The sequence below is a fragment of the Dermacentor albipictus genome, chromosome 4, assembly GCF_038994185.2.
Source record: "Dermacentor albipictus isolate Rhodes 1998 colony chromosome 4, USDA_Dalb.pri_finalv2, whole genome shotgun sequence".
Taxonomy (NCBI): domain Eukaryota; kingdom Metazoa; phylum Arthropoda; class Arachnida; order Ixodida; family Ixodidae; genus Dermacentor; species Dermacentor albipictus.
In genome coordinates, this window is record NC_091824.1 from 105,905,380 (window position 1) to 105,925,721 (window position 20,342).

The following is a 20,342-nucleotide window of genomic DNA, read 5'->3' on the forward strand; positions in this document are numbered from 1 at the left end:
ACTTTTTCCGTCAAGCGTGCGCGAGGGTTTGCAGCCACTAGCAGGAATGGGCCCTGGAGACAGGCTTTTTGTCCAGCTCTCCAACTTCCCCCTTCATTCTTCCACATCCCGAGCCCGAACAGTGAACATTGCATGCCCCACGGCACGCGGACAAAAGCACGTGTGACGTCTTCTTTCCTTCCTGGTTAGACCCTGCCATCAGACTCATCATCATCTGCTATCGTACTCATCCTCCCCCGCCCAATTTACCATCACGGTAAACTGAAGTCGAATGGGAGGCACTCTTGGGTACTGCATCACATCCTTTGTAGAAAAAGGAGAGCGGCGGAACTATTTGAGAGGTGAAGGGTGGCGTGGTGGTGACGAGGGGCAAGAGAGATTGAGGTCCTCATCCCACATAAGAAGTTTATGTGTTGCCCCCTTGCCCCTCCTCTCCAGAAAGCACTGGACCGACGGAATGACAGGAAACCACGAAAACTCTTCCTCGCAAACGCACCTCGCTTCGTAAGAAAGAAGGCCCCACCGGGGTGACGGGGGATTCCTGTTTTTGCAGCTCGACAAGCTCTCCCAAAATGATCAGGCTAAACGCATGCTGTAATATTAGGCGGGGGGCCCCCATCTGCTCGTTCCGGTTTTCTCGCTTCATACATGTCGCTCGCAGTTCCGCTGCCCATGGTTCCGTATACTAAGCAGGTTAGAATAAATGGGCCCCCTTCTACTGTCCGAGGTGAGGCCCTGGGCTGCAGCACCCTTACCCCCCCCCCCCTTTAATCTAGCGCTGGGCATACAGTAGGATCAGCCAGAGCCACTCGAACATTTCAAACATAATGTGAGTACAAGGAGAGTTAAAAACAAAACAGCATACTTTTCAATACCGAAATTTCAGGCACGAACCACTATTTCACATATTCTCTGTAGGAAAAAAGAAAAAATAAACAAAATACAGAGAATTGCAGGGTTGTATGCATGAAATGAAATGCCCTTAATGAAATGCATTTTAGTTTTCAGATAAGCACATGGAAGTAGAAGAGATGATATCATGAATGCGTCATAAAGATCGAGCACAGTGTGTTTTTGCTGACAGTTGTGCAATCAATCTCTCGTTCATGAAAAAAAATTTAGAAGTACAGGTATGCTGTGTTGAAGCATTTGTTCTCCATATTTAGTTCGACAAAACGGGACTTTCCAATACTTTGTGATGCGTGTGTTGTATGTAGGTGTCATAGTCTTCAAGTGCGATAATAACATTTAGATGTCTTCCCTAGTATTCACGCTATGTTTATATCGTCTGGCCATATTCTATGAATATAAATTAGGAACAGGTACTGCATTAAACAGCATGAAAAGTTGTTCTATATGTGCATTGAAGGGCACTCCAGCTGTGAGTCTAAGGGTTTTTTTTCTGAAGTGCACGCATTTGTTGTAAATTGGATGACGTAGTTTTGCCCCATACAAGAAAGTAGTAGTTTAAGCTGGGCAAAAATAACGCGTTGTAAATCAGTAATTTAATATTGAGTGGTAGAGAAAAAAACGTAATCTAGCCAAAATGCCGACAGTCCTCGAAAGTTTGGTAATAATGTCTTTAATATGCGTATCCCAGGACATATGCTTGTGGAAGTATACACCAAGTGCTTTGAAAGAGTCAGCAGTTTCTAAAGGCATTTTGTTAAGCATAAGATTTTCTGTGAGAACCCCTGACTACGGTTTAGGAGTAAAAAGGATTGCTTTAGTTTTGCTTGTATTGATTTTTAGTAAATTAATGCGCCATGTCAGCAGGCCTTGGAGAAAATCATTGATGTTTAACCGAAGTTTTTAAATGTTGGACCCGCGAGATAGAAAAGTCGTGTCATCCACGTAGATTATATAAGTTGGTGTTTTGCTAATATTGATATTGTGTTTGCTAATATTGTTTTGCTAATATTGAAAAGTGATATCATTAACATATAAATTAAACAAGAACGGTCCAAGAATACTTTCTTGTGGAACACCAGCATTTATAGACTTCAGAGGAGACAGGCTGTCATTGATAGAAACGCACTGTTCCCGGTATTTAAGATATGATGTTAAAAGTTTTAAAGGTACTCCTCTTATCCCGCAAAGTTCAAGTTTCACTAATAATGTGTCATGGTTCCAACTGTCGAATGCTTTTGAAGGATCTACACATATTTCAATAACAAACTGTTTTTCCTGAAATGCTTTTAGAATAATTTCTTTTTTGTGGTAACAAAGTATGCTCCGTCGATCGACCTTTGCGAAAACCAAGCTGACATTCAGTCATCAAATTGAATTTACCTACGAAAGAAGAAATCCTAGAAAGTAACAGTTTCTCCAGACCTTTAGAGAACAGCGGTAGATGAGAAATTGGTCGGGAATTGGCGAGGTTGTTTTTGTAGATATGATATGGCGAGGTGATTGTAGATATGAGTGAGTACCGGTGCAATTAAATCGGCTACGTATTTTACAGGTTTTATTGCACATTATATATGTCCAGAGCTGCGCTGTTTCTAGCGAACAAAGAATTGCGAAAGCTTAAGATTCCCTCGTCGGATTTAGAAAAAGGCTCTTGGGTTTTTTTTTTCAACCACATAAATTGCTTCAAAGTTATGGGAGCTTTTGCCTAGATTCAGAAAAAAGTCATTAAAAGTTTGTGCCAGTTTAGTACCCTGTACTGATTGATCATTTAATTTAATTCAGTGATATTTTGATTTGCATTGGAACGATTCAAAAGGACATTAATTTTTTTCCACATGGCTTCAGGCTTATAACTGTTTTCTAGAGAAAATATTGTGCAGGTACGCGCGTTTCGCATTACGGCAGGAATTTATTGGTTGTGTTGCTTTGTTTTCGAAATAGTTGCCAGTACTCTGGGCTGCGTGTGGTTAAAAACTTGTTGAAAAGCTTATCCTTCTTGATTAGTTTGAGGCAGTAATTAGTTATCCAAGGTTTACGTGGTCGTGCTGACTTCCTAATGAGGATAAGCGGAAATGATTCGAAGTACGCTTTTTTAAACAGGCGCAGAAAATTATCATAGGCTTCATCGCATGTTTTCGAGTCATAGACTTGCCAGGCAATATTTATGAGCTCATTTCTTAAATTGTCGAGTGTGTGTTGAATAATGTTCTGTATTTTTCGATCTACGCAAGAAAGTGTTTTTTAGTGTCTTGGTAGGGGGTCATTATTGTCGTAAAACCCTAAGAATATAGAATTTCGAGGAATGTGCGCTCACTGAGCACACGATCATTCTATAATGAAACAGTATCTATAGATGGCACACAGAATAATACCAGTGTTGCATCTTTGATAAGCTGCCGGAGGTCAGTTTGTAAACCTTAACAAGTATTTTTTTTTTTTTTTGGCTGCAGCAATTGCTCACGCCGGACCGCTTTTGCTTGAGAATATCCACAACAGTGTATCATACAAATCGAAATTCGGTTCGGTGTTGCTTTAACTGTTCTCTTTCACGTTCTACAGTAAAGAACCCCGCATGCTTTCTGACTCTAAAAAAATTCTGAATTACCGCAGCCTTTTAAACCAGCAACTGTCTCTAGTTGCGATATCACATGATCACTTAGTTTTCCGTCAAACGTACTTTTGTCTTATCTGCTTTTGTGTGCGAAGGTTGTGTGGGATGCTTTGCAGAATTATGCGCTGATTCAGAACTGCGCGATGATTACGTCCGACAACCTGAAAGAAGCCGCGGAAAGAAATGAAGACATCGATGTGAAAAGGTAAGCGAGAATTCGCACGTTGTGCTATCGCCGCGCTGGCTCGGCCGCTTTGGCGTTATGCGGCTGAGTGTGAGGTCGCATGTATGGTTACCGTTCAAAGAGCCACATATCAACCGTTATGGAAAGCACAGGGGCTCGTGTGTTGAGATTTCAATGCTCGTTAAACCATACAAGGTGTCCAAAGTAATTCAGAACTGTCAAATACGGCTTGTCGAATAGCCCTTGCTTTCCCTTGCGACGACGCAAAACTCTACAAATCAGTGTCATCTTTCTTTTTCTTTTATTTTTATTCTGCGCATTATGTCTATCAAATGTGAGCTTCGTCGTGCGCTCTGTGTCCATCCGTGTCCATCCATCTGTGTCGGCTGCGAGTGATAGTCGCGATAGGTTATTTCTAATAAATACGGCGATATCGCCACGCATATGCACCATTATGTTTCTCATATTGCAAGAAGACTGAAGAAGGACCGAGGCTTTCATTGCATCCGCTAAACCAGGTGATCCTTCCCGATGGGCCGTGACTCTTTGACATTTCTGGATGATCCCGCAGCCGTTGATAAACATCAGTACCGTCAGTTGGTTAACGGCTTTAATTACAACACTTCCACCACATTTCATTAGATATATATCTAAGGTTTAAACACATTCTCGATGTCCGCCGACAGCTCATACTCATGCGCGAGGGTGTTAATATAAACTAGCCGGTTCCGTTCTGAGGCAAGACAATGGTTCTGTGAACCTTCCTCACCTAGACGGCCGCGAGAGATATGCGCGGATGTATGACATTTGCCACAGAGCATTAGTGTGTGACGGAGCTTCCGCGACTTTCTTAAGTTTCATGTAACATTACAATACAAAAAATTGCCTCTACGCCTCCCCCCCCCCCATCCCTACACGCACACACTCCCAGTATGCATTGCTTTCTCTCAGACTCTTCGGCCACTATTCACTGGACGTGATCGCAAGGTGCGCGTTCAGCACAAGGTTTTACTCCCACCCGGACTCCACCAACGAGTTTGCGACAGAGGTCAATAAGGCATCATCTGCTAGAAGAATGTCCTGGAAGGTTATTGTTGCAAGTAAGCCTTGGTCTCGGTTCTGAATATGGAACGCAAAGACACACGTAAACACATACGCCCACACGCACACAGAAACACGAGCACGCGTTTGCTTTAAACCGTTCAGCAATGCTACTTCCAACGTTGAGGACAATGTCATCGACTTCACCAACTTGATAGCGCGTTCAATAACTTCGCGACATGCTATTAGCTTTACACTCTAAAACCAGCTTACAACTTTTGGAGAGTGATCTTTGCCACACAACAATGATGGTCATTTATCTCGCGTGCCCTTCTTTATTTAACTTGGCGTGATCGGTACTCGCAGATCACGAACTGCGTGCGCGTTATAAACGTGACAGCACTCTTAACAGGACAGTAGTGAACAGAGAGCTTTCAGAAAAGGACACTCCGGCAAGGCAGATGATTACGATTGTGATAAAAAGATACGCACCAAAGGTTGTAAGGCTTTTGTGAATGTACATAGTCTAGTATTGTTACGTAAAGCGTAAAATAAAGAACACACGAAAAAACCTTCCACCTATCACTTTCCGCGCTTTTTTTATAAATTGTAAGAAAATTATGCCGATTCTTTGTCAAGCTTACTTTCGCACAAAAAGACATTAAAATGCACATATTGTATTAGCTAAAGCTACGGAAGCTGTCGCATATTATTTGTTCCAGCCTTCCTTCACAGGTTTAATTGAAATTTTAATGTCAGCTATCACTTTCAGCACTTTTTCCAGGACTCAGGAAGTATTTTGGACTAAGGTTAGTGACCGATGATGACTTGGGGTACTTCAGAAAAGTTTGCCAACGCCTCATAAACGAAAGACGCCAGACTGGCCAGGTACGTACCTCGTGTTAATGCGTAGTGAATTGGTGGAGCAGTAGGTGCGACCATTTGTTGAAAATGCATTGCTAGAATCGTGCGGAATTGCTGATAGTAATTTGCCGTGTAAGTGGTTTTGTCGTTACATAATGCACGTCACTTTATTGTTTGGTTAATGAACTGCGCACGATTATAGTTAAAGAAATTGACAGTTTTGCCAAAAAATGGCAAATCACTGACAGCGACAGCAATGCTTATAATCGTGTTTGATCTCCTCGACTGGACGGTGTGTCGACGCGACGCAGTACGCAGGAAAACTGCGGCTGGACCGAAGAAACAGGGCCATGGCAGATACCACGTGTCTCACCATGCTGGCTTGATGAATAGCGCCGCCAGCGGCGCTGCAGGCGTCGCACTATGACAGTGCACGACATGAGACTTGAAGCTAAACACTTCGACAGAATTACCTGTCGGGTTGGGAAATTGATTAGGACTTTCAGTCTGACTCAAACCAAATAAGTGTATTTTATCAGCCCAACGTTTCAGAGCCTGTTCGGCTCCTTCTTCAGGGGGTATTCTTCGGGGATGGTGGCGTGCAGCTCTTAAAGGGATTTCGTAAAAAGGAGGGTAGAGTGCGGAAGGTGGGGAGACACAGGAGAGAAGGGAATGGGGGGGAAAGGGGAAAGGCTGCAGTGGTGCTCGTTGGCTGGGATGACCGATGCTGGGGGAGCTTGTCCCGCGAGAGTGCCGTTGACGGGATGAGACTGGTGAGAAACCGTTGGTGTTAGTCAGTGCCAAGCGAAGTATAGATAATGTTAGCTTGATCTTAACTGCTCGTCCAGATAAAACCCGTGACACAGCAGCTCAGCAGGAATGGTAGTCTGCTAGAGTGCATGCGAACAACGTTCATGCCAGCAGCGGAATGTACCTGTCCACAGAAAGCAAGCACCGAACCAACGCCTTTGCATTGCGGTAAAAGGCATGAACCAATATTCCATTATGTGTAAGCCAGTTGACAATCGGTTCAAATATTTTGATATCTATAAATAAGGAAAAACACACGCTCTTTGAAGAAGGCGTTTTATAGTAGTTTCTATGCTAAGTTAAGATTTATGGTTCGAACCATGTACTACTAGGAGTGCGTACAAAAATAAAGCTAAGCCCACTTAGATTCCACGGTGCTGCTCTTAAAAGTTTTCAATCCATAAAATGATAGAGCTTACCCAGTCAGAAGTCCTTCTATGACCAGATATTAAACGACTGCACCTCCGTTCCTTACGTGAAAGGCACTTCAGTGCATTTCGATCTGATCACATAGATTTTGCACATGGCAAAATCATTCAGACATCATAAAATTCTTCCGGTTCAGGCACTCCACAGGATTTAGTTCTCTCAGCGACCCTGTTCAGTGTGCCCCATGGCGAAGCTATCAGTGTTCCAAACATGCAGCACAAATATCAAAACTCAAATCAAGCCCTGTACGCCGGTGTTGTAACAACCTGGGTGACCAAAGAGTCGGAAAGAGCAGTTCAAGACGCACTACAGGAAGTTGTTGCATAGTATAAGAGCATTCAACACCCTAAGCTTACCTGCGTGGCTGTGAAGTCGCATCAGCTGCTTCTTTACAAATAAAAAAAAGTCGTAAGGCCAATACACCACCATACGTCACCTTGCATCTGAATGGTAATCTCATTCCAAGGAAGTAAGGACTCCACGTACTAGGCCTTCACATAGCTTTATGACAAGGCCACACGTACCCAGTACCTCTTCGCCAACGCATCACCCAAGTAACACATATGATAAAGTGCATTATCACTCGTCAGCAAAGACTCCTAGAGAAAGATATACTCTCAGTCGAACAAGTTCTCATAACAAGTTGGCGACACGTTCATTGAAGAGCGCCATACAACCAGTGCGTTCATGGCACTCCTCCCTAACGCGTTGATGTGAAAGACTTTAATTTAAAAATGGCATATGCCCTTTGCATTTCTGATGCAGCCCGCTAATGCATCAGGTTGCTATCCCTGAGGAACCCTTGTGATATGGGCTCGATTCCACCTGTAGAGCGGCAGATTTCAGAGCGGTACATTCCCAGTGAAACATGCCTAGTTACATACGTTGGCGTCAAAGATGTTCATTGAAGACCAGCACAGGCCGCGTGGAACATACCCAATACTGCAAGTTGGCGTCAAAGAGTTTGTTTGAACAGCGATACCTACCCCGTACCGCATCTACCGCGACCCACATCGGTGTGAAAGGGTGTCGTTGAAGAGCAGCACGTATGTAAATATTAGCACACATTCGGTGACACAGCTTGGTCCGATGGTCGGTTCCGAAACCTCTTCCCTCAGCAGAGCCTCTCATGTGACCGCGGACCACCCAGTGACCCGCGTAGGTGGGAGAAGGGTTGCGTACATACACACATACATGAGTACCCCCCGGAAAGTGCGTGGAGTAGCTTAAGAATGCCAATGCACAAAAACTAATTTGGCCATGTGCTAACGATACGTTGGGAAAGCACCACGTGGGTATTAAAAGACGCGACAGTAAGGCGATCGGATTAAGTTCAACCATTAAGGGTTCTTTACCATGCATACAGCATGGTACAGCTGCTTATTTGGAGTTGGCCCCCCATCATAAGAAAAAACCTGCCGTGGTTGCTTAATGGCTTTGGTGTTGCGCTGCTAAGCATGAGGTGGCGGGATCAAATGCTGGCCACGGTTGCAGCTTTTTTATGGCGGCGAAATAGAAAAACACTCGTGTACTTATATTTAGGTGCACCTGCGTTAAAGAACACCAGGTGCTCAAACCCAATTCCCACTACGGCGTGCCTCAGAATGAGATCTTTGTTTTCGCCCGCAAATCCCCCTAATACAATTTTCAATCTTAGGAAAGCCGATGCTGAAATGAAGGTCATTTGTTGCTCAAAAGTCAATCGCCATTGATATTGATCCACCATATTGGGTAGTTGGACATATGGACATATATGACCTCGAGCAACTTTTGACTTAAGTCCGCCAATGAGTTTTCCTAAACTAGCATTTTTTCTTGCTTCTGATACTAAATTTATCTTAACAACCAATGTGATAGCAACATCATGCCTCTTCTTAGCGCCACGATGATTTTTTGCAACTCATCATGGATGCCCAAGAAGGCAGCCTGGATTCCAAAGAAGATAGTATAGTGAAGCAAGCGAACAAGCTTTTTGGTCTTGTTTCGGGCACTAAGCAAGTTTCGGCAGACAGTAATAAACGTAAGTAAAAAAATGTACTTAAGCGCTTTTTCAGCGTTTGGACACAAGTATAGCGTTTAAATATCAACTGCAGTCGTTAATGTGAAGGCATATGCCCCACGAAGCGGAAAGGCCGGCGAGCGTCCGGCGTTAACATCGGATGGTTACAAAACCCACATGACCAAGTTATGACGTCACGTTCTTGGCGCTGGACCTACTGCCTTTCGCGCTTCAATATCCCACGCCCATCAGTCACGGGATGGTCGGCATGACCCACACAGAAAAAAAATTGACTTTGCCCAATTCGAAAATTGGGTTGGCCCACTTTCAACACCGACATTACTCACTCCCAGAATTGACTTGGCCCACCGCAAAATTGCGACAGCCTGCCCACAAAGTTGGCTTTGCCCAATTTGAGAATTGTGTTGAGCCACATTCAAAACTAAGCTGGCCCACTCCCAAAACTGGCTTTACCATACCCAAAATTTGTGCGGCCCACTCGCAAAATTGATTTTGCCTAAATCTAAAATTGAGTTGACCCATGTTCAAAATGACCTGGCCCATTCCCGAACTTGACTTGGTCTACCCGCAAAATTTGGTTGGTAAACCCTGAAAATTGACTTTGCCCAATTCGAGCACATGACGAAGAGAAAAGTGTATTGTGCGCAAGAGTCACAGTGCTTCGACATTCAATGTACGTAAGGATACTTATAATTTTCATGTCTCATACCAGGTTTATTGGTTTCTCCAGTGTCGTTGGTAAACAAAACAATGTACCTGGTTTCTATTTGACGAAAATAGAAGACTGGTTTTGGGTAATGCGTAGGCAAAGGCTATCCAGCTTCCTCGGCGTAACTACAAATATCACCAAGCTCAATCTTATTGAACCAGGGCGGAAGGGTAGCGAAACTTTGTGTACGTGATTAAACACATATGGATCAAGCTTTTGTAAAAAAAATTCTAAAGGAGTATGTCTGCAGATAACTTTACATTACACAAACTGTTGATGTGTTAGAAATGTACGTAGGGCACATTGAGAGCAATATGCCGCGAAATCTTACCGTTACTGCCTTTATTAGAAGCAGTAGAAATATTTATTGAACCCTCGTATTTTTTCGCATTTTCCATACGCCTTATGAGGTTCGCCTGCCGTCCGCAGCCAACTAAACGCGGAAACTTCTCTATGTTTGGTGACAGAAAGGGCTTAGAAATGGTTGATGTATTTGCAAAGTTCTAAATAGATGTGTTGATTGGAGCTCTGTTCATAAATTGCGTATACAAGCGCTCTGGAGCGTTATGAGATAGTTTTACGAGTGGCGCACAGTTTATCCCGTTGCCCCGGAGAACTGGAACTTAGCGAAAATGATAGAAGCGCTATGGTAAACTTCCGTGCAAAGGTAAATGTGGATGGATCACATGTATCGCTTGAAAATAATTTCTTAATTTGGTCTTAGAAATTGTCATATGACTGCTATCAGCCATGCTTCTCACTCTACCGACATAACTGTAGGTTACATTAAGTTTGTATTTCGTTGAAAAGGAGGTCATGATAATGCAATGTCTGACAAAATTCTCACGTTCCTGGTTGAGTTATAAGTGTTGCAAATCACTACTAGAGCTCTTATTTTTGCCATGCGTCATACGACATGCACGGTTGGTTTCTTTGGTGACCTCCGTGAAGTAAACAAGGCACCTTGCTTACATTTGGCAAAGATAAGGTGTGCCTTATAGGTAATGTGTACGAAAATGTCAAAGTGCGGGTACTAATCAAGGTCTTTGCAATAAATTACGTATGAAAATAATCTGGAGCTTTAAAAATATATTGTACGAACAACGAAGAATTATTTGCCATGCCTTGGGAGAAATTGTAACACAACAAAGATTAAATTTAGCAAAAAAAAGAAGAAGAGGAGCGGGGCACAATGGGCAATGTTCTGGCGACTTAAAATGTGTCTGCATGGATAACTACCCGTGTAAAAATTTATCGAATTCTCGGAAGTGGTATGTGTGGCTGAGGTTTCAAACGCGCCAGTTATATACAGGCAACGTTTTAAAGTGTGGGACTCAATTAGAGACAACGAAACTGTTATTGCTACCGCTAGACGGAAACGACTTCGCAGGAAATCTGCAGACTGGGATCATGAAGGGTCCTCAAGCGTGCTGTTTTTTGTTTTTGCTAACTTCTTACCAAGACTGTTTTTTATTAGACAACGAAACATTTTCACAGTTTTCTCTCGTTTTCAGTACTTCAATGAACAGTCTATGAGTTGATTGCTGAAATCAATTCTTGAGTGCATGTTTGCTTCCCCGAAGGTCTAAGTGAAGTGGAAGCAATGGCGCAGTGCGTGTTCTCCTTACTGGCTGGTCAGGTGATTTCAACGTCAGCGATAACCTTCACCGTGTACCTGCTTGCTCTAAACCCCAGAGTACAAGAGAAACTACGAAATGAAGTGGACGAGTGCATTGACGCGAATGCAAGTACACTTCTTTCTGTGCGTCGCAGCATATGGGCATGCTTATGTTGGGGCATGACTATAATGCCTGCAACAAATTACACAAATTGAAGGCTTAGCTTAAGTTGTCCTGTTAAGAGTGTTTGCCTTTCGTCCATGAAAAATACCAACATTGATAACTCTGTTGTGACCCCTGACTTTGGGGTTAGCAGTAATTGAAATGAAAAGAATACCTATTTTTCTATTATAACTCGTATCTCCTTCAGAGCTTACGGGGGACTGAGATGGGAGATGAGAGCGCATTTGTGCTTTTTATGGTGGTTAAGTGTGCGTTGAAGCCTTCCAAAACGTTGTGCGCTATTATGTCTGAAGTAGGACCAAGCGACTCCTTGCTGAAAGACTTAAATGGGGCGCAGAATAAACTTTGGCTTTAGATTAAGACGCAGACAGTGTCATTTCATTTCATTTCATTTATTGTACCTTCAAGGCCCGAAGGCGTTACAGAAGGAAGTGGAACTAAATACAGAGCATGTGCAGATAACAGGGTATAATACTAAAAAGAAAAAAATTAGAAAGTGCGGGTTAACAAAAGTATTCTTCAATAGCAGTTCTAAAAGCAGATGTATCGGTTATGTTAACAATTGAGGCCGGCAGATGATTCCATTCATTGGTAGTTTTAGGAATAAATTGAATAAAAAGATAGGTTCGTGCGACAGTGTGGAACGCTCAATTTATGCCGATGGTCAGTACGAGATGATATATAGGCAGGTTCGGACAAAAGTTCACTTTTTAATTCCGGATTGTAATAATAAATTTTGTGCAGCAGTGATAAGCGTGCTAACTTCCTACGGGATGAGAGGAGAGGGAGGTTTAAAGTAGCCTTCATAGGTGTTACGCTTGATGTCCGAGAATAGTTAGTAAGAATGAAATGCGCGCTACGATTTTGTACAGATTCTATTGCATTTGTTAAGTAATCCAAGCCAGGGTCCCATACAGAAGAGTCATATTCAAGCTTAGGACGTATTAGTATTTTGTATAGAACATTTCATATGCAGCATTGCACGACCAACTTGTATGGCAAATTACTACTAATAGGTCTAGTAGGTCGTAGTAGTAGGTCTAGTAGTCTAGGTCCAGGTCGACTAATAGGTCTAGCCCGAACAGGTCAAGACTACTCACAGCTTGTTCTGCATACTCGCTTGACAGTTTCGTAGTTTCGTACTTGAGAAATTTGGCCCAGCTAATTCGATCTGTATTCTTTCTGCTCAGGGCCTGGAGCCCAGTATGGACGTCATGTCCAAGTTGAAGTACCTGCACTGTGTAGTATTGGAAGGGCTACGCTTGTTTCCTAGCGCAGTCAGGTGAGCTTGAAAAATAAGAGTGAAGAAGAACGGAAAGCTTCGTAACATTTGTATACTTTTGGAATGAAACTTTGAGCTTACGACAGTCTTAATTTTGGCACTTTGTCCCACTTCAATAGCCAACACTAAAACATAATTAGGCATTTATATCTGGCCAGTGATTAATTTCGCCTCTGTGCGAAAAGTTGTTTTCATTACTATGGGCTTACATGGCTTACTGCAAAAACGAAGCACCTCCTGCCAACATAGTGCGAGAAAGTAGGAGTAGCGCAGGATACGTATAAGCAGCTGTTGCGACCTTCACTTATGTGGAGTGCCTTACTCCAGTACATTGAAAAACATGGAGGTGTCCCTAAAGATACATATAGATGCAACTCTGTGGGGGGCTTCACCGCCGAGCTTTATCTCTACAAGAAACATTGTCTATCGTGCTCAAATGGAATCAAAGACGCCTCTCTTAGCGTGTTTCCAACTGTTCTTTGTAGCTCTGGCCGTGAAACCTTTGTGTTCATCAGCGCTCCTTTTCTTTATATCGACCATATCATTTATACCAATATCCGTGAGCGCAAATGAGAGAAATAGAATTGAGCATGTGTCTATTGACAGCAGGTTACTTGTTTCATTTTCCGTTTAAGGCTTACACGGTGCACCTCCGACGACTACGTTATTGGCGACACCGGTATAAAGCTTCCTAAAGGGTGCTCCATTGTGATCCCAGTTTACGCAATACATCACGACCCGGAGTTCTTCAGCGATCCTGAAGGTTTCAATCCTGAAAGGCAAGTAAATAAAATATTTAGTTTTGCTGCAGTCAGTTAAGAAGTTAAGTTTCATCCTTGAGCAATGCGTAAGAATGCGACATATAAACGTGTAATGGCAGCTGGTGAGTCTGAAGCAAGTAGCGCGGGTTGTGCAGGCCCCAGCACTCTCATCATCAAGCAGCCAACCCACAGTGTTCTTCCGCGTCGTTAATCTGAAAAATGACCGTTAGCGGCAGGCTGGAAGTGCACTGTTAGGTATAACAAAACAAATAAGTGTTTACTGTAACACATTTAGGCTGGTGGCCAAAGTGATATGCTGCCAAGCTGAGCTCTTCATCACAGCGCGTACAAGCTTGTATTATCCAAATAGCGAATGTGAGAATATTTATTCGTAAATTGTATTTTTACTGTCAACTGTCATGCTGACACAGATGCTGTGTTGTCAATAGATTTAGCGACGAGAACCTGGAATCCATCCGGCCGTACACTTATCTTCCTTTCGGTGCTGGGCCACGCAACTGCCTCGGGATGCGCTTTGCGCTTCAGTCCATCAAGCTGTGCCTTTTTCATTCGCTGCGCAGTGTTCAGTTTACTCGCACCGACAAGACCAAGGTACGTACTACTGGTTTTTGTACGTCACACAGGCACACAAATAGCAATCTCCAGAAAAACAATCAGGGCGCACGTACTCTGTATCCTCCAAAGCTCATCGATTGGAAGCTTTCCCTCCACACAAATTAGCTGAGCACAGCGCCACCCCTCGAATGATGTGGACGCTACGTACACTTCTGAAGAATTCTCATGGAATGCCAATGAAGCGTTGTGACTACTTCTTTCAAAGGGCGGCACTGGCAGCCATTTTCTTGATCCAAAGGAGAAGATTGAGTGAACGAATACTTTAGAAACCGGGGAATCGTCTTTCTAATCTGGAACATTGGAAGAGCTCAGCGAGGTTTCTGGAAATGAACAAAGTGCTTGAACTATGCGAACGAGTCCTTGCTCAACAAGTCCAAGCGCAAATAATATTTAATATGCAGAGTAGCTACAATGCCTTAGTTTGGGCGAGTTGGCTCATCTAGACAGTTCTCATAAAAAACGCGCTAAACAAGAAGACGAAAAGAACACATACCGTCCTTTCGTACGTGTTCCTTTCGTCACCGTGTTTAGCGCGTTTTTTATGAAGAGTTGCTATTTGACACGTCGTGAATACCATTGAAATGAATGTTTGTGTGTTTAACGTCTTTCAGGTGCCCTTGAGCATTAAAAAAGGAATTGGCATGTTGACAACAGAAGACATTACTGTTGGAATACAGAAAAGACCAGAACGATTCGTCTGAGATGATGACTGTCGATCACTTCGGCTTCACTGATAGGATCAAAAAGAACTGAGCTGCTATTGTAACAGGCAACATCTAAATCAATACTTATTGTCAATTGGCTAGCGGTGTTGGCAGCATGGTTATTAAAAGTATTCGCTAAAGCTCTACTTGGCAGTTCTGTCCCATTTTTTTTTATTTCACGGACTAGCAAATTCTTAACGTTATAGTTTAGCAGTGAGTGTAGTTTCTTCCGTATCGTATTTCTGCATCCAATGTACAAATGCTTTAAGACGCTGTGTTAGACTGTACCGTCCTTGGGATCAGCCCACATTTACCCAGTGTTTTCGTCGTAGCAGCCAACGTTACGCAGAAACTGTGCCTAGTCAATGCTAAGGCGAATCATGCCATTGCCGTGATAGGATCTTCGTCACCGCCGTCCTCGTCTTTCTGCTGTTGTTACAAACATGTGAGCTCACTCACACACACACAACTAGTAGATTTGCACAAGCGAGTTACACAAGTAGTTACACGAGTCCTCCTGGTAACGCTTTACAGAACCACAAACAAGGCTGGGTGGCAAGGTAGCTGTAAATTTCCACCCGTAAATTTCTTCACATAATACCCGATTCGCACAGTGCGTGAAATCTGTGCAATGTTTCTACGCGCAAGCGTAACGGGCCAGCTCTTCAAATCGGCGGCGTCTGTCTGAGGCCGCGAAGCAAGCGAACGAGGACGGCGCCCGTACGTGAAGAGAATCGCGTGCCGGGGAAGGTACGAAGAAGCGCGCTCAGCGCTCAGAATTTCGATTTCAAAGCGAAGGTATTTCCTAGGCTTTTCCGTGCGTTTTCGTGGTCGGTGGAAGGAATTTCACTTCCGGTACAAAGGCGGCCACGCAAAGAACGCCTGCTCTCGCGCTGGTGAATTCGGGGTGCGTTCGCCACATAACGCCAGATGTGAGTAGATCACATTAAAGAAATATTTGACGTCGACATAGTCTTTGCATACTTGTGAGCCATATATGTGGCTCATAAGGCGAAGAAGACGAAGAAGAGGTAACTGCCGAGTCAGTTTCAAGCCCTATAACTCTAGCTGAGGTTGTAAGGTACATAGGAAAGTTGAGATACTTTCTGTCTCAACAGCAAGCTGTGCCAGAAGAAGTGTACGAATACATTGACTCTTTGGACAGTTTTGTTACTTCCTGTGCTTTAAAAGTACAAGTGCAGTAGATTACACATTTTCTTTCTGATTGACAAAAGCTGCATGATAACTGTTATGAACCTTGTAATATGTACGAATCCCATTTCACACATTTCTAACCCAGAAAAATAACAACGACTATGCAAAAACCCGGCGAAATGTTTATTTAGTTATTTCAAAGGCCACATATATGGCTCATAAGTATGCAAAGACTATGTCGACATCAAATATTCTTCAATGTGATCTACTCACATCTGGCGTCGAGAACGGCTGAAGATTACGTGGGTAGATTAAATTAGGAAATTTGTAGGCGTAAGTTGGAATCCGCTAGCACAAGACAGGTCGTTACGAGGGGCGTTTGTCCTGCGGTGAACATAAAAATAGGCTGATGGTGATGATGACATTGTCGGTGTAAGCTGATTTAGTGTTTATCTGCAGTGTCTTTCTAAGGTCGCTGGCATGCAGGTCCTGCAGACCGTTTCACTATATTAGTCGTGGTCTATGTGCGCTTTCTCTTGTAAAAGTATTCGTCCGAAGAATTTTTGTGACTTATTAATATAGTGCATTGAGGCACAATTACAACGCTGTAGTCATGTGCAATGATATCAATTGGCCGCCAGGATAAAAATATTTACTTTCTAAATTGATGGAGGTGGACCGCTGTGCGATTAGAGGTCCTCGTTGCTTGACCTCGTATCATAAAGGAACGGGTTTCTCTCGAAATTGAACGGCTTAGCAGTGATACTTTGGACGCCTGTTGTAGGTCGAAGCGATACCATGCCTATTCGTAGTTGAGTTTGATTTGATAAAGCCGGATATGGTCAAAAATTTCAGCACCTACCGAACAGAGTGGCATATTAATTTTATTCTTCTCATTCTTTCATTTCTTTACTTCGCAAATATTTTTTTAGTCTACACCTTGCACGGTAATGGGACCACATCCGTTCGCGACGCGTCCGTAATCGCGGCCGTTACCACACTACGGGAAGCCTCGAGCTCGCTTCTCCCCGACGCCGCCCCAGCTGCGGGGCCCGCCTGGGACCTTCTCCATCGGCGCCGCCGCCACTGGGAGGCGGCTCTCAAAAGTTCAGAGTTGGCAGACCAGCTCTGGGCCGTCCGGCAAGCCAAAGATGCCGCCCGAGTCTAAGGACTTGCAGCCGCCACCTGAAGCCACCACAACGAAACTGCCGGCCATTCATTAATAAAGTTTCTTCTCTCTCTCTCCCTCTACACCTTGCAAACGTTCATAGCATAAATCAGCATATTCCAGCACCTAGTGTTGCTGCTCAGAACGTCGCACTAAGATTTCCGCATTATATTACAAAAACAACAGCAATGACCATGTCAGTATCACAAAAAATAAAGATGTGCTCATGCATTTGCGAGTTTCTTGATCAATGTTTGATGCCAAGTTAAATGCGGCAGAGTTCAAGAAATGCAAGGTGTGAAGCGTGCCTTTTTTAGGCTACTATTAAAGCTTCCAAGAAACATGAATTTTTCAGAACAGGGGCCAACATATACCACCCAAGTGTTATAAGTTAACTAGCAACATCCAGAAGCGCTGCCGTGCCAGCTATGGTGTGCCTTTTATTACAGATTCAAAAAAAAGAAAGCTTGAAATCACCTGGCGGATAGCGCGATTGTCACTACAGCCATGGCGCTCTGGTGATCAATCTACAGCGCATCAAGCCAGGCATTCTTGGTTGTAAAGCAGCGTAACGTGCGTGTGAAGACACAGCAGACGCAACCTAGCATTTGTGATTGGGCTTCACGGTAAAGTACAAACGATTGAATCTAAAAATGATCTAATCAAGCGATTTAAAAACTTGCGTTGTTAATACATCGCCCTAGTTTATTTTGCTGGATACGTCGCAGTACCCTTGTTTTCTTTGCTAACTTGGGTCAGAGACTACTGCTGTTTTGCAAAAATTAGCAATCGCAGGTATTCTTAGACAACTTCCCCTCTGTGATAGCAAACGTGTGACTTTTAAATATTCAATTGTGTAATAAATATTCAGTGATCTGAAATATTCAGGGGAGGATGTCGTCGACTTAACAATCTGACAAGGGGACACAAGACTGCGCTGAATACGCAGGCACTGACAACTTCCATTGTTTCCCCAAGTTTCATAAGAAGACATCGATTACCACAAGACCACAAGAAGTGAATGATCCCTTCGGTGAATGATCCCACCGGTTGTAACGGCTGTATGCGAGGGATTATTCAAGGCCGTCCTGGGCCCCATGTTAGGCATAGGCGCTCGAGTCTCAGAGTCCGAACCATGTACCAATGAAGTGAATACATTCTTTCTACTTTACGACTCCCGCCTTCGTCGTCGTTTCCTGATTCTTGTGGTGAAGACCCACCTCACCCGGTCGAGATGGTACCACCAAGCATGAACCACGCACCGACCATAATAGCGCGGTGGCGACAACGGCGAAAACGTGCCTCGTGCGCCCGTGTGATTTAGCAGGGTGGCTGATTAGGCAAGTTGGCGATTGATAATCGTGAGTGTACCGACAGAAGGATAACGGATTAACACTTGCCCTTGATGACAAGGTCAAGCGCTTGTTTTGTCGCTTGTCTCGCCCACGTTTAGCCTTCGCGCTGTACACGTCGTCCTTACAATGGCGGTCGCAATAAAATGTTAATTGAATGAACTACATAGACGAACGACCAGTGCAGTGCACATTAAAGAAACTTTAGTGACCTGAAAATCTGACGACAGTGCCACAAGGTTTAACAAAGAAAGCTCATATATTTAAACGCCCATTCTTCCGTCCGTTCAGGAGCGGCTGCATTGTGTTTGCATTGCGTCCTGCTTTAACGCCCACACTATCACTCGGCCTTCATGGTCCTTCTCATCAGAATATTTTGTATTTGTCTTCTTCTGCTATGCGAAAGTACCTCAAGATGGGACAGGACGTAGTGGTCCATGAGCGCTGGCGTATTACGCCAACACAATGCGCAGGCCCACCGTATTCTATCCCGAAAAGCACACCATAGAACACGTTACGTATTCGATATATAACACAACAAGTAGCTGAATATTAACAACGTAGGAGAATATAGGAGTATAGTGGTTCAGCAAATAGTAGCCAAGTGTTACATCTCGGGCCAACACGCCGCATGGCTACCTGAAATAAGGATCCACCCCATATACTAAACTGCTCAATAAATACGTTTTGTCTCGCTCTCTTTCTGTCTATCCGTGGAAGTTGAGAAGCGCAATCCACAAAATGACTGCACAAAACTCCCAAGTAGAAGTGGTCAAATGTTTTTACGCGTATCATCCTTTTCGGTTCAACCATGGAACGAGTTCTGCGATGTATGCTTGATTGTTCGTTCACTGTTTTACAGAGTGGCTGCTGATATTCTATCACCCTCAAAGTAGTGTTAGTAACGGCTGTCTCGGAAAAATGTTTATGCTCCACTGTGGATTTACGTAGTGCCTTTAGGACTTCAGGTAATATTTCTGGTACATTGAAGTACTTTTACCATAACGACATACAACCTGAACAAAGCAAGAAACTTCAATTGAGATGTGGCGCCTTACTTAGCTGCAGTGTAACAAAAATCTGCATTATTTAGTGATTCTTTATTCAAAAAAGGCGTTGTAATGCTCTAATTGTTTTTGTACTCGTCTAGCGCACGGCTTTCATACACTGCTTAGCGTCGGTAATGATACTGGTTAAGCTTTTTATTGCAGCAACGAAAGCGAAATAGCATTCTTTTCCAGTGAAATTGTCACTTGCAAGCTTCCAAACATGATTGAAGTTTACACCAACAAAGTCAAAAGAAAAATAAGTTTGGCAAAGAAAGACGTGCACCAAGCAAGTAAAACTTTCAACGGTCAGGCGTTTCGGCTTCCATAGGGAAACCTTGTTCACAATGGGGCCAAAAAGTAGAGGTCCCTGTCTAAGTAGGTTTTAGCATGTGACGCGAGCCCTGCGTCTAAGAAAGGGGATGGTTCCTTCGATTCGAGTGAGCACGTGTCCTCGTGATTCTATCATAATAAGTTTGTGCTTATCAGTAGCTTGTACAATTAACTGCAGTAACTTGTAGTGATTGTAAGTTTGTGCGTGAAATAGGTTTTACGTACAGTAACTCCACTTCTCTTCAAGACAAGCAGACAACAACAGGCCGAATATGTTCGACGCTTTCACGCAAATTAGAAGGGCGGGTTATTGACGATCGCGTATTTTACGACTTGGCGTGCCCCTCGTACGTAGCAACAAGCCAGCACGCGTTGAAGCAAACTGCGCGTGGTTGTCAAGCATCTTTCGACCAAAGTTCCCCACCGAAGTTCTCAAGGCACCATAATCTTTCCTTCTTTTGTTTTGTAAATGCCAGCGCAATTATCAAAATGCTTCGGTGTGATGCTCTTTCGAAAGAGCGAT

At 43.6% G+C, this 20,342-nt stretch overlaps 2 protein-coding genes across 7 annotated transcripts in view; one reads left to right on the plus strand and one right to left on the minus strand.

The window, feature by feature from the left end:
- The window catches only part of LOC135920942 (cytochrome P450 3A16-like), a 43,005-nt gene extending 28,218 nt beyond the window's left edge, over nt 1-14,787 (plus strand). The window contains exons 6-14 of the mRNA XM_070537364.1: nt 3,619-3,728; nt 4,659-4,807; nt 5,521-5,636; nt 8,730-8,871; nt 11,164-11,324; nt 12,573-12,664; nt 13,300-13,443; nt 13,875-14,037; nt 14,673-14,787. Of these exons, the coding sequence (XP_070393465.1) occupies nt 3,619-3,728; nt 4,659-4,807; nt 5,521-5,636; nt 8,730-8,871; nt 11,164-11,324; nt 12,573-12,664; nt 13,300-13,443; nt 13,875-14,037; nt 14,673-14,762 (1,167 nt within the window). The 3' untranslated portion in view covers nt 14,763-14,787. The remainder of the gene's footprint in view (nt 1-3,618; nt 3,729-4,658; nt 4,808-5,520; nt 5,637-8,729; nt 8,872-11,163; nt 11,325-12,572; nt 12,665-13,299; nt 13,444-13,874; nt 14,038-14,672) is intronic.
- The window catches only part of LOC135920938 (uncharacterized), an 842,780-nt gene that overhangs the window by 96,356 nt on the left and 726,082 nt on the right, over nt 1-20,342 (minus strand). The gene's annotated exons all lie outside the window — the stretch shown is intronic.